Here is a 12,192-nt window from a genome sequence, read left to right on the forward strand (position 1 = left end):
CCCCTTCCTTCACTGCTCTCACACAGCTGTGTATATTTCCAACACCAGTCTGCTTCTACTGGTTCTCACGGTCTCTTCATATGCGGATTTCTTATATTTTTCCTTCTACCCTGAAGATGGAGGCGATATGTTCCTCCAAAACCCCGGTTAACAGCACATATACATGGTGACAAATTCCAGAAAACTGCTTTCTTCATAGTCACCGCCGAGAAAACCTCAAATCTGACAGGAAATAAATCATTCCAAATGTGTTAGAATTCACATATTTTGGAATGCTAGTAACTCATCAAAATTTTATTCATGGAGGAGTTAAGGTCACATTAAATTAAGGAATTGCTTGCTACCATTCAGTTAAGAATCTTCTGTCTAGCCATCTGCTATCTAAATATGTAAAGATTAAAATATCCAAACTGAAATTTTACCTGCACTCTCATGTGTGGATGTGTAACTTTTTTCTCATACTGAAAACAAAACATATCGAGAGATGTGTGAGAACATGGTATTGAGGAAAATATTGTGATCTAAAAGAGAAGTGGTAGGTAACTGAAGGAAACTGCGTAACGAGGAACTTTATAATTTGTAATCTTTGTTCACCGTTATTAGGATAATAAAATCAAGGGGGATGAAATGGATGGAACATGGATGAGAGAGATCAGAAATGTGTACAGATTTTTGTTTAAGAATCTGAAGGGAACCGATCTCTTGGAATATCTAACCATAAATGAGAGGATAATATTGAAATGGAGCTTACAGATACAGAGTGGAAGGATGTGGACTGAACACGTTTTGCTCAGAATAGGGACCAATGGTGGAGTTGGTCAGCTGTTAGCTTTTGAAGAAGGGCAATGTTCCATGGTGGTAGATAGAATTTTATTATCCCCCCCAGAGGATTTCTCATCAAAGAGAGAAACTGAGGTGGAGGATTATGATGGGAATATTTGGACTTAGAGAAATGGAGAAAATTATGTTGTAGGGGAATTCACAATTAGTATTCTTCACCTAGTGTCATTTGGGTGATTACATGGTTGAGAGTTGATATGGCTGAACATGTAGAAGGGATAAGTGAAATAAGAGATGCATGAAATACAAGTATATCACTGGGAAACATGGAGAGAGTCTACTTGGGATGGTAGTAGCATATTTTAGAGTAATATTAAATTATATTTTAGGGGGGAATAGGGTGTTGGATACATTGAAACTTAAATTTCCAGTATGATGGAGTGACTATGTTGTAGACAGGAAATAAAGATATAAAGTTGCATTGGTCAGATGGTTTCACAGGACATACAAGAGTGCAACAAAGCTACTGAGCAACCCAGCACGTGGCATCATTGATGGAGAGTTGGTTTGGCTGTTCCTGGGACTCCCAACATCTGAGAAACAAGAAGTGGCCAAGAAGATAGGCACAAAAGTGGATGAGATTGCAGATGACCTTGCAGATATTGAGCGACTCACTGCACATTTCTAGAATTGCTAGGTATGTGAGGTTTACAGATAAACTTACTATCATGATCTCTGGTATTCTGCCTGTCACTCTGAGGAGAGCAAAGCACCAGTCTGCTGATCTGGAGGTATGTGAAGAAACACTCCAGCAGTCCCACTTGCTGGTGCAGATCACTAGAGTTCATTTCAGGGGCTCATGTTACAAGTGAAATATTGGAAATAGAATTTTGAGAGGAACATATACTTGAATATTAATTGGGTACCCTGCTTTTGGAATGGAAGTGACTTAACTGTGTGTCTTAATTAACTTTAAGCGATATGCTGCAGATATGAAAAGCAAGGTGCTTACAAACGCTGCCTTGAACAGTTAATAGTTGTCTGGTAATAACAGACTTCCTGTTATGGGACCAGAAGATTCATCATCATGTTCACAAAACGCCACCACTGGACCCTTGCATGAGGCAGTTCAGCACTTCACATTTTCATGATTTATTACTTGAAGGTTCCTTTGAGGCTGCTAGTCTCTGCTGTTTTATTTTGGCCAAAACCTCCAGTTGTGGTCTGATTACATTCCTGGCCTCTTCCCCTCCATTAAAGGAGTCTATTTCAGAAATGGAGTGCATATGAGGTATATTCAACTGCTCAGACAGCCATCATCCTACAGTTGGCAATAGCTGAGTTTTGTCTTGTCTTGTAGGCACTCCTACCTCCTGATTCTTCCCATTGTGTGATCGAAGTATCAGAATTAATTTTAAACACAAAGACATGAATTAATTTTAAGCACATAATGACTTATGTGACTGTAACAACTTTGAGTTTTGTAAAGCCATATTCAAACTAGAATGCTCCTGAACATCGTTCTTATAAGCGCGTTGCCATTCATCTCACCTAATCAGATTTTGATGTTATGAAATTTACTGCAAATCTGACAGTAATCTTTCAAATTCATAAACATCCTGGCTTCTGAAGGCAGGTCCTGTTGCATTCGAGATTGTCAGTGAGAAGCTGCTTCTCTAAGTTTGGATATTTTTTTGTTTTTCCCTAGATAACGTTTCTCTTATACGCTTTCCTAGTCAGTTGCAAAAGTGTCAAGCCACAACAAACAGTTATAAATTTGTGCTGCTTTATTTTTCTGTAGAAGACAATGCAAGTCTGTGGAGAATGACTGAAATTTAGGCTTCTCATTGCACTGGGTCATGCCCAAACAGCATTCAGACTTCAGGGCTGATATGGATTGCATCATGACTGGCCTCCAGAACCCAACCAAAACAGTGTTCTTGTAATAAAATAAATATATTTTGTACAGCTTGTGGCTTTATTATGTGGGCCCATTCTTCTGACATTTCTTTCTCAGTGGAAAAAATGCCTGGGCTTATGTGAACAGGACCACTGCCTCATTTGTTTTCCTTAGTCCCTCCTATCCACAACAAGTCTGATGAGGATTAATGATGAAAGGATGAAAGTTAGGGAGCCCAAAAATATAGTTTTCATTGAACTGTGTACACAGTGATAACCAGAATAGCAGAATGTTTTGTACAACAAAAATATTACCACATGATAGGATGTCTATAGACAGGGTTTGGATTGATAATTGGATTTATTGAACACTTACAGAATGTAACTACAAGTAACTGTGACAATCTCACTGGTTACACACTTAAAAGGTCATTGTAACTGCAGCACACAAAGTCTTCCCAGTCTTCACTAGCTGTTGCTTGCTAGCGGCTTACAATGGCAGACATTCCCCTGTCTCTGGGCTCCCAAACTTTTCCCAGCTTCTCACTTCTCACAACTGCAACTCTCAACTGTCCTCGTTATATAGCCCTGGCATGGGCTGCACAGAAAACATCTCTTCCATTATTGCATGTTCTCTTGTTGCTAGGGAAATGTGTCCACAAAGCTGTTCCCTAGTGACAGCTATTGTACTGTTGCCTTTCTACACAGCTGTTACTTGGCAATGGGTCTACATGCCACAGTATAGTTCAGCCTCCCACAGTTGATAATGTGCATATATGCAGATATATCCCAAACCATAACTTTGGATAATGAAAATACCCATTTTGTGTGATTGAAACTTCTTGTCTGGTAGTAAGATTTTGTAAAAAAATAAATTCATGCATAATGTAGGGAATGCACTCTCATTGTTCTAGCTCAGGCTTAATTTTTATGCTGCCTTCTGTGAGCTCTGCAGTGATTCCAGTTCAAACGGAAGTGTGGCTAGACCAGTGCACAAGTGAAAGAATGATTGTATGAAGATACATTATGATGCCATCGTTGTTTGATTGAATATCATTGATATTTGTGGTGGTCATTCACAGTAAGATCCAAGCAACCCATTGGTTTAATGCTCTGCAGAGTCGAGTTATAGTCAAAAGTGTTTGTGATAGGAAAAGTCATAAGCCATTTTGCTTGGAGGAAAAATTGAAATTTTTGGAGATATATTAGAAAGAAATATGAAGTCATTGTATTATGGCAACATTTATCACAGGTAACCGAAAGACTGAGAAGAACTCCATTGCGGATACAGTTGGCCCACTTAAGGGGAAATAATGCAGGCAACAGAGCACAAAGAACTGGGCAGGCTTGTGTAAGAGAGAAAGGTAAGCGTGGGTCGAGCCATAGCTCATTCAGTTAGTTGCTGGCTTCCCACTGCAGTGGCCCAGGTTTGATCCCAGGTCTGGTCAGGTGGGATATGTGGTGGAAAAAGTGGCCCTGGGGCAGGTTTTCTCCGAGTACTTTGGTTTCCCCTGCCAATCTTCATTCTACCAATTGCTCCACAATCACCCTCACCTATCATCTGGAGCTTGTACAATAGGCCAGAAGTGACCGCAGTACAAGGGACTTAGTCCCATCCCACTAGCAATAAAAAAAAATGTAAGCGTGATCCAGACAGTGTTGCAAGGGCAAGAGAAAATGTGCTAATTCTTTAGGGAAATATAATGGCAGAATGGGATGGTTCGTTCAAACACGGGTTAGAACCTCTGCAGCTCAGAGTTGAGTGTGGGAACAATTTTCAAGGCTGTCCAGCACATTCCAAGAGGATTGTATGAAATATAAACAGTGATGCTTGAGTACACATTTTTCAAAGGAACAAGCATGAGACATTAGTAATGATAGGTATTTGATTTTGCTTTTACAAGTGTCGCCTCTCCACAAACTGATTTTTCATTGCTACGAACATATTTATCTACGTAGGCGAGTCAATAATTATCTGCAATGTAGCCATAAATTTTATTTCAATACAAATAGAAAACTTACATTAACATCATTTTTCAACATAGTCCCCTTGCTTTTCAACACACTTGGTCCATCATTGCACAAGCTTCCTGCTGCCCTCAGAAAAGAAGGTTTTCGGCTGAGCAGCAAGCCACGCATGCACCGCTTCCTTCACTTCTTGGTCTGAGGTGAATTGATGGCCCCTTAATGCCTCTTTGAGTGGACCAAATAAGCGGTAGTCAGAAGGGGCGAGATCAGGACTAAACAGAGGATGAGCCATTACATCAAACTTGAGTTTCCAGAGAGTTTCAGCAGTGTGGGCAGCAGTATGTGGACGGGCATTGTCGTGCAACAACACAACACCTTTCAACAGTAGTCCTCGGCGTTTGCTTCGAATTGCAGGCTTTAGCCTGTCAGTAAGCATCTCGCTGTAACGAGCACTGTTTATTGTTGTGCCCCTCTCCTGATAATGTTCCAGTACTGGGCCTTGTGAGTCCCAAAAAACTGTAAGCATCAGTTTTCCTGCGGATGGTTGGCTTTTGAACTTTTTCTTGCTGGGCGATTGTGGATGTTTCCATTCCATACTCTGCCGTTTACTCTCCGGCTTGCAATGATGGATCCATGTTTCGTCACCAGTGATGATTCTGTCTAAGAAAATGTCACGTTCGTTACCATAGCGATCCAAATGTTGTTGGCAGATGTCCAAGCATGTTTGTTTATGCAACACTGTGAGTTGTTTTGGGACCCATCTTGCACAGACTTTATGAAACCCAAATCTGTTGTGGATGATTTCATAGACAGAACCATGACTAATTTGCAGACTATCTGCTACTTCATCACTAGTCACTCTTCTGTCTAACAGAACCATGTCACGTGCATGCTCAGTGTTGTCCTCATTTGTGGCTGTGGATGATCATCCGTCTCCTTCCTCATGCGTAACACTTGTGCAACCATTTTTGAATTTTTCAATCCATTCATAGACACTCCGTTGTGGCAAAACATTGTTCCCGTATTGTGCTGAAAGTCTTTGATGGATTGCGGCCCCTGATACACCTTCCAACCACAAAAACCGGATCACTGAATGTTACTCTTCTTTGGTGCAAACAGAGAGCGGAGCAGCCATGATTAACGGCAAGGCAGCGACGATGGAACTGACCTAGCAACATCAAACCTGTGCAGAAATAATGACAAGGAATCCACGCATGGCGATGCTGCGCAAAATGACAGTGCTGCCAACAGAAACACAAATACAACTGCATTGCGGATAATTATTGACTTCCCTTCGTATCTTTTAAATGTGTTAACAAATTTTAAATTTCAACTTCTGTAAAGATTTCATTTCTAATTCTATCCCATCTTGTTTTTCCCTGAGGACTTCTCAGAAATTTCATATCCATTTCTTGGGTTTTATTTTTGTTTCTCTTTGTAAAGGTCTCTGTCATGAAATGTTGTTTTTCACTCTTTTGGAATTTATCTGTTCCATAATATGTCTTCTGTTTTCAGGTAAATAAAGTTAATTTGATATTCCACTTCTAAGAGGAATTTTTTTGTAATTATGTTATGCTAAGGGTTTCAGAAATCTTGAAATATTCCTGGTTTTCTCAAAGCAGCTCTTCTTGTTTCATTGTATTACAGAACAACAAAATGAGACAGAACTATCTAAAGACACTTCAGAAAATCCTTTCTTATTTCATCAACCCTTTTATAAAACCCACGCCCCATTATCCTGATTATTTCATCAAGATATTCTTTGTAATTATACTTTTGCCACTATACTTAATTAATGAAGCACCATGCCATGAAGACATACAGGGGAGTAGAAGTATAGGTGCATATACAAGTATTTCTAACCTTAGCACAAAATGAAGGTGAGTTGTCAGCTTCTTTCCCCATCCACTTTGTCTCTTGGGAAAGAGCCCCCTGTACCCACTGGAAGGAAGCTAGGTGGGCCCCAGAGTTGGTCTGGATACTTCAGCATTTCAGAGAAGAGAAAAATCTCTTGCCCCTATCAAGAATCAAACCTTCATTCATAAGCCATTCAGCCAGTAGCTCACCACTACCGACCGAGCTATCGCAGCTCCCTCAGGTAGTGTTATTCAGTAAATGTCAGTACATTGACATTAGTATTATTACTTACATTTGTGTATTCCAGTTCACCCAGTATAGTGTTGGACAGTGTTCAGAAATGAAATTTTGTGCCGCAAAGCCTGAAGCAAGGACTAACGTACAACCTAAGTGTGCACTGTAGACATTTGATCTTTGTACTTGTTTCTTCATTTGTTTGGGCCACATGACACTGAATTTATTTTGCTTCTGGAGTTAGTATTTGTCATGTCATATGTCCAGCTGGTTTGGTTGGATGCTGAAAGGTGTTTCTTTTCCTCATGATGTAGTCTTTGAGTTTGAGGTACCCTCCCTCCTCTTGTATCAGGTCCCTGACCAGTGCAGATCCAAATTTCTGGTATTATAGTCTTGAACCACATGAGATGAAGAGGATAAAATCTTTCTTAATTGTAAGATTGAGAAGAGTTAAAGTAGTGTTTTCATCCCTTTCCAGGTCCATCTACTAATGGAATTAGTGTTCATCATGCAATCAGATTTGGCCACATAACCCACATGTCTCATTGTGTTGTACGAGAGCTATTCAGAAAGTAATCTAGGCAATTAATGTAGAACTGGGAGGGAGCTCACACATGTGAGGTAGCATCACATGACTCATTGCTTTGTAAACCATCACATAACTGGTTACCTAGTGTTCATTTTTTTCTCTGCAGAGTAAATAATTATGTGTGCTGTAATTGATAATCCCACTGCAATGCGAAATTTGTGCTGTTATCCCCTTTCTTCATGCTAAAAACATGAGTGCTGCAGTAACCCATTATGAAATATGCACGGCGGTTCACTGCCAAAATGTAATGAGTGCCGGAACTCTAAGAAGATGGTGTAGAATATTTAAAGATGGACAAACAAATGTTCATGATGAAGCGTGAAATAGTCATCCATCTGGAGTGAGTGATAAACTTGTTCTAACTGTTGACCAAAAAATCTGTGAAAGATGCCACTTCACAGTTTCAGAACTTCTGTGTGAATTTGCACAAGATGGTTTCTGAAAATGCTCACAGGTGCTCACAATATACAGAGAGTAGCTTTGGCTTTAACTTTTTTTAGTGATACCACAAGAATGGCAATGAATTTCTAAGTCACATTGTGTGAGTAACAGGTGATGAAACCTTGGTTTCATTTGTGAATGTTGAAAGTAAAAGAGCAGTCAAAGCAGTGGATGCACACACATTCACCACTCAAGCCAAAATAGTTTAAACAAATGTATGCGAGAAAGTTGATGGCAACTGTTTTCTGGGACAGGAAAGGAGTGCTGATGATGGAATTCGTGGAACAAGGAACCACAGTAGCATCAAAAATATATTGCAAAACACTAAAAAAAAACTCTTTAGGGCCATTTTGAACAAAAGGTGTGGAATCTGACATCCAGTGTAGTGCTCCTCCATGCCAGTGTGCATCTGCATACAGCTGCTTGCATTCAAGTACTGCTGGAGCATTTCATCTGGGAGTTCTTTGGCAGCCCTTACAGCCTGAGCTCACTCCAAGTGACTACCACCTGTCTACCTACCCGAAGAACTGGTTGGGTTCACAGTGCTTCAACAAAAATGAGGAGTTGATGGAAGGTGTCAGAACATGGCTGTGCTCACAGGTAGCAGACTTCTTTGACACAGGCATACAAAAACTTATTCCAAAGTATCACAAGTGCCTCAGTTAGAATGGTGACTACGTTGAGAAGTAGCTTAACTCTTCAGTGCCAGGGTCTGTACGTTGCATGCCAGCGGCTTCTGTCACAGGTCACCGGAGTCCCTACGTGGCACACATATTGCAGCTCTAAATTTCAGCTCATATTTTGAACCGTTGTTTTTCATATAAAGTAATTCTTTTGATATGAAATTAAAGAGGAAATTTGCAGGCTATCATTTTGTATATTCGCTGTCCCACTTTGAACTTCCTGCAGGAGTTGTAATATATTTGAATTCTTTGAAAAAGTTTCATTATCAACACTTGGTGCACTTGTTACCATACAAATCTACCTCTGCCTAGGGGAATTCTTATGAACTAAATATGTTAGATCGATACTGTGTGCTGTCCTGCATGAAAAGTCTATTCTCTTGAGGCATATTCTGACCAGTGCTGACTCTACATTGGAATTTGTAACTACAAGAAGATGTGGAGAATCTACAACTTTGAGATGTGATGTTGACTCTAAGAAGTGTGTTATGACTGCTAAGTAGCAAACAATAAACAGTTCACTATATGAATGGTACTGCTGTAATCCCCCTTTATCCTGTAAATATGCGTCATGCAGTCTGGTCAGCCAAGGCCAGCCGCAAGGAACAAAGTGGCCAGCTGTGTTGTGTCGTGACCAGTGGAGAATATATTTACTTCAAACTGAATCAGAACAAAGTTTTGTCAGATTCGGAAGTAGACACTGAAAATGGATGTTTGTGCTTTTCTCGATTCTGTGCTAAATGACAGAATCGAGAATAGCACAAACATCCATCAGGAGAATATGCAAAACTGTAAGGGACAAAAAAACTTCTGAATGCAATGATAATATGTAGGAATAACACAAGGAAAAGCTCAATTGTCAATCAGAATTGAGGTAATTGAGGGACTCTCTATGAAATATGCTAATGCCATAAAACACAAAGTACCAGGTTGACATTCGTCAGACAAAACAGTGCCCCATCTAAGAAGAAGAAAATTTATAAGCAAGATTCCACCAACTGTGAAGAAATCAAAACCACAGAAATGGCATGTTGTGTGTCAAAAACTGTGTAATTGTGTGACGCGTGTGACGTGGAGCTCTTGTGTGAAATGTTTTCATGACTAACACACCCAGATGAACTTCTAAGGTAATATGATACTGTAACGTGTTCTGCTACTGAAAACGCCGTTCAGATTGTTAATTGGTTTATTTAACAACCTANTACCTAGTGTTCATTTTTTTCTCTGCAGAGTAAATAATTATGTGTGCTGTAATTGATAATCCCACTGCAATGCGAAATTTGTGCTGTTATCCCCTTTCTTCATGCTAAAAACATGAGTGCTGCAGTAACCCATTATGAAATATGCACGGCGGTTCACTGCCAAAATGTAATGAGTGCCGGAACTCTAAGAAGATGGTGTAGAATATTTAAAGATGGACAAACAAATGTTCATGATGAAGCGTGAAATAGTCATCCATCTGGAGTGAGTGATAAACTTGTTCTAACTGTTGACCAAAAAATCTGTGAAAGATGCCACTTCACAGTTTCAGAACTTCTGTGTGAATTTGCACAAGATGGTTTCTGAAAATGCTCACAGGTGCTCACAATATACAGAGAGTAGCTTTGGCTTTAACTTTTTTTAGTGATACCACAAGAATGGCAATGAATTTCTAAGTCACATTGTGTGAGTAACAGGTGATGAAACCTTGGTTTCATTTGTGAATGTTGAAAGTAAAAGAGCAGTCAAAGCAGTGGATGCACACACATTCACCACTCAAGCCAAAATAGTTTAAACAAATGTATGCGAGAAAGTTGATGGCAACTGTTTTCTGGGACAGGAAAGGAGTGCTGATGATGGAATTCGTGGAACAAGGAACCACAGTAGCATCAAAAATATATTGCAAAACACTAAAAAAAAACTCTTTAGGGCCATTTTGAACAAAAGGTGTGGAATCTGACATCCAGTGTAGTGCTCCTCCATGCCAGTGTGCATCTGCATACAGCTGCTTGCATTCAAGTACTGCTGGAGCATTTCATCTGGGAGTTCTTTGGCAGCCCTTACAGCCTGAGCTCACTCCAAGTGACTACCACCTGTCTACCTACCCGAAGAACTGGTTGGGTTCACAGTGCTTCAACAAAAATGAGGAGTTGATGGAAGGTGTCAGAACATGGCTGTGCTCACAGGTAGCAGACTTCTTTGACACAGGCATACAAAAACTTATTCCAAAGTATCACAAGTGCCTCAGTTAGAATGGTGACTACGTTGAGAAGTAGCTTAACTCTTCAGTGCCAGGGTCTGTACGTTGCATGCCAGCGGCTTCTGTCACAGGTCACCGGAGTCCCTACGTGGCACACATATTGCAGCTCTAAATTTCAGCTCATATTTTGAACCGTTGTTTTTCATATAAAGTAATTCTTTTGATATGAAATTAAAGAGGAAATTTGCAGGCTATCATTTTGTATATTCGCTGTCCCACTTTGAACTTCCTGCAGGAGTTGTAATATATTTGAATTCTTTGAAAAAGTTTCATTATCAACACTTGGTGCACTTGTTACCATACAAATCTACCTCTGCCTAGGGGAATTCTTATGAACTAAATATGTTAGATCGATACTGTGTGCTGTCCTGCATGAAAAGTCTATTCTCTTGAGGCATATTCTGACCAGTGCTGACTCTACATTGGAATTTGTAACTACAAGAAGATGTGGAGAATCTACAACTTTGAGATGTGATGTTGACTCTAAGAAGTGTGTTATGACTGCTAAGTAGCAAACAATAAACAGTTCACTATATGAATGGTACTGCTGTAATCCCCCTTTATCCTGTAAATATGCGTCATGCAGTCTGGTCAGCCAAGGCCAGCCGCAAGGAACAAAGTGGCCAGCTGTGTTGTGTCGTGACCAGTGGAGAATATATTTACTTCAAACTGAATCAGAACAAAGTTTTGTCAGATTCGGAAGTAGACACTGAAAATGGATGTTTGTGCTTTTCTCGATTCTGTGCTAAATGACAGAATCGAGAATAGCACAAACATCCATCAGGAGAATATGCAAAACTGTAAGGGACAAAAAAACTTCTGAATGCAATGATAATATGTAGGAATAACACAAGGAAAAGCTCAATTGTCAATCAGAATTGAGGTAATTGAGGGACTCTCTATGAAATATGCTAATGCCATAAAACACAAAGTACCAGGTTGACATTCGTCAGACAAAACAGTGCCCCATCTAAGAAGAAGAAAATTTATAAGCAAGATTCCACCAACTGTGAAGAAATCAAAACCACAGAAATGGCATGTTGTGTGTCAAAAACTGTGTAATTGTGTGACGCGTGTGACGTGGAGCTCTTGTGTGAAATGTTTTCATGACTAACACACCCAGATGAACTTCTAAGGTAATATGATACTGTAACGTGTTCTGCTACTGAAAACGCCGTTCAGATTGTTAATTGGTTTATTTAACAACCTACAAGTCTTGGCTACAATTAAGTATAACACTGTTATGGGTTTACACGCTTTACAAACCTTACACAATATTGTATTCACTCTATCTTCAGTAGTCTTCACGTATTAACCCTTTGGCGCAGTCATTTAAATTCCGCTGCCGTGTCTCTCCAGCGGTAATATATTCAGCCGTCCATTTAAATTTTGCTCGAAAATGATTTATTCATCATTGTTCTTAAATTATATGAGATAGGAACATGAAACTTTCAATAAAATGATCTTAAAAGGTGGTTTTATAACCTTGCCTTATAATATGA

At 39.7% G+C, this 12,192-nt stretch overlaps 1 protein-coding gene across 6 annotated transcripts in view; it reads left to right on the forward strand.

Moving 5' to 3' along the window:
* LOC111874242 (cleavage and polyadenylation specificity factor subunit 1) overlaps nt 1-12,192 on the forward strand; it is a 150,656-nt gene that overhangs the window by 131,880 nt on the left and 6,584 nt on the right. For 2 of the 6 annotated variants that reach the window (XM_023869575.2, XM_023869574.2), the window contains exon 25: nt 1,270-1,477. In XM_023869575.2, the coding sequence (XP_023725343.1) occupies nt 1,270-1,468 (199 nt within the window). In that variant the 3' untranslated portion in view covers nt 1,469-1,477. Of the gene's footprint in view, nt 1-1,269; nt 2,683-5,766; nt 5,948-12,192 lie in introns of those variants that run through there. The other 4 variants (XM_023869572.2, XM_023869577.2, XM_023869573.2 and 1 more) reach the window with 3 other exon arrangements.

Source organism: Cryptotermes secundus, unplaced genomic scaffold, assembly GCF_002891405.2.
Source record: "Cryptotermes secundus unplaced genomic scaffold, Csec_1.0 scaffold1171, whole genome shotgun sequence".
Classification (NCBI taxonomy): Eukaryota; Metazoa; Arthropoda; class Insecta; order Blattodea; family Kalotermitidae; genus Cryptotermes; species Cryptotermes secundus.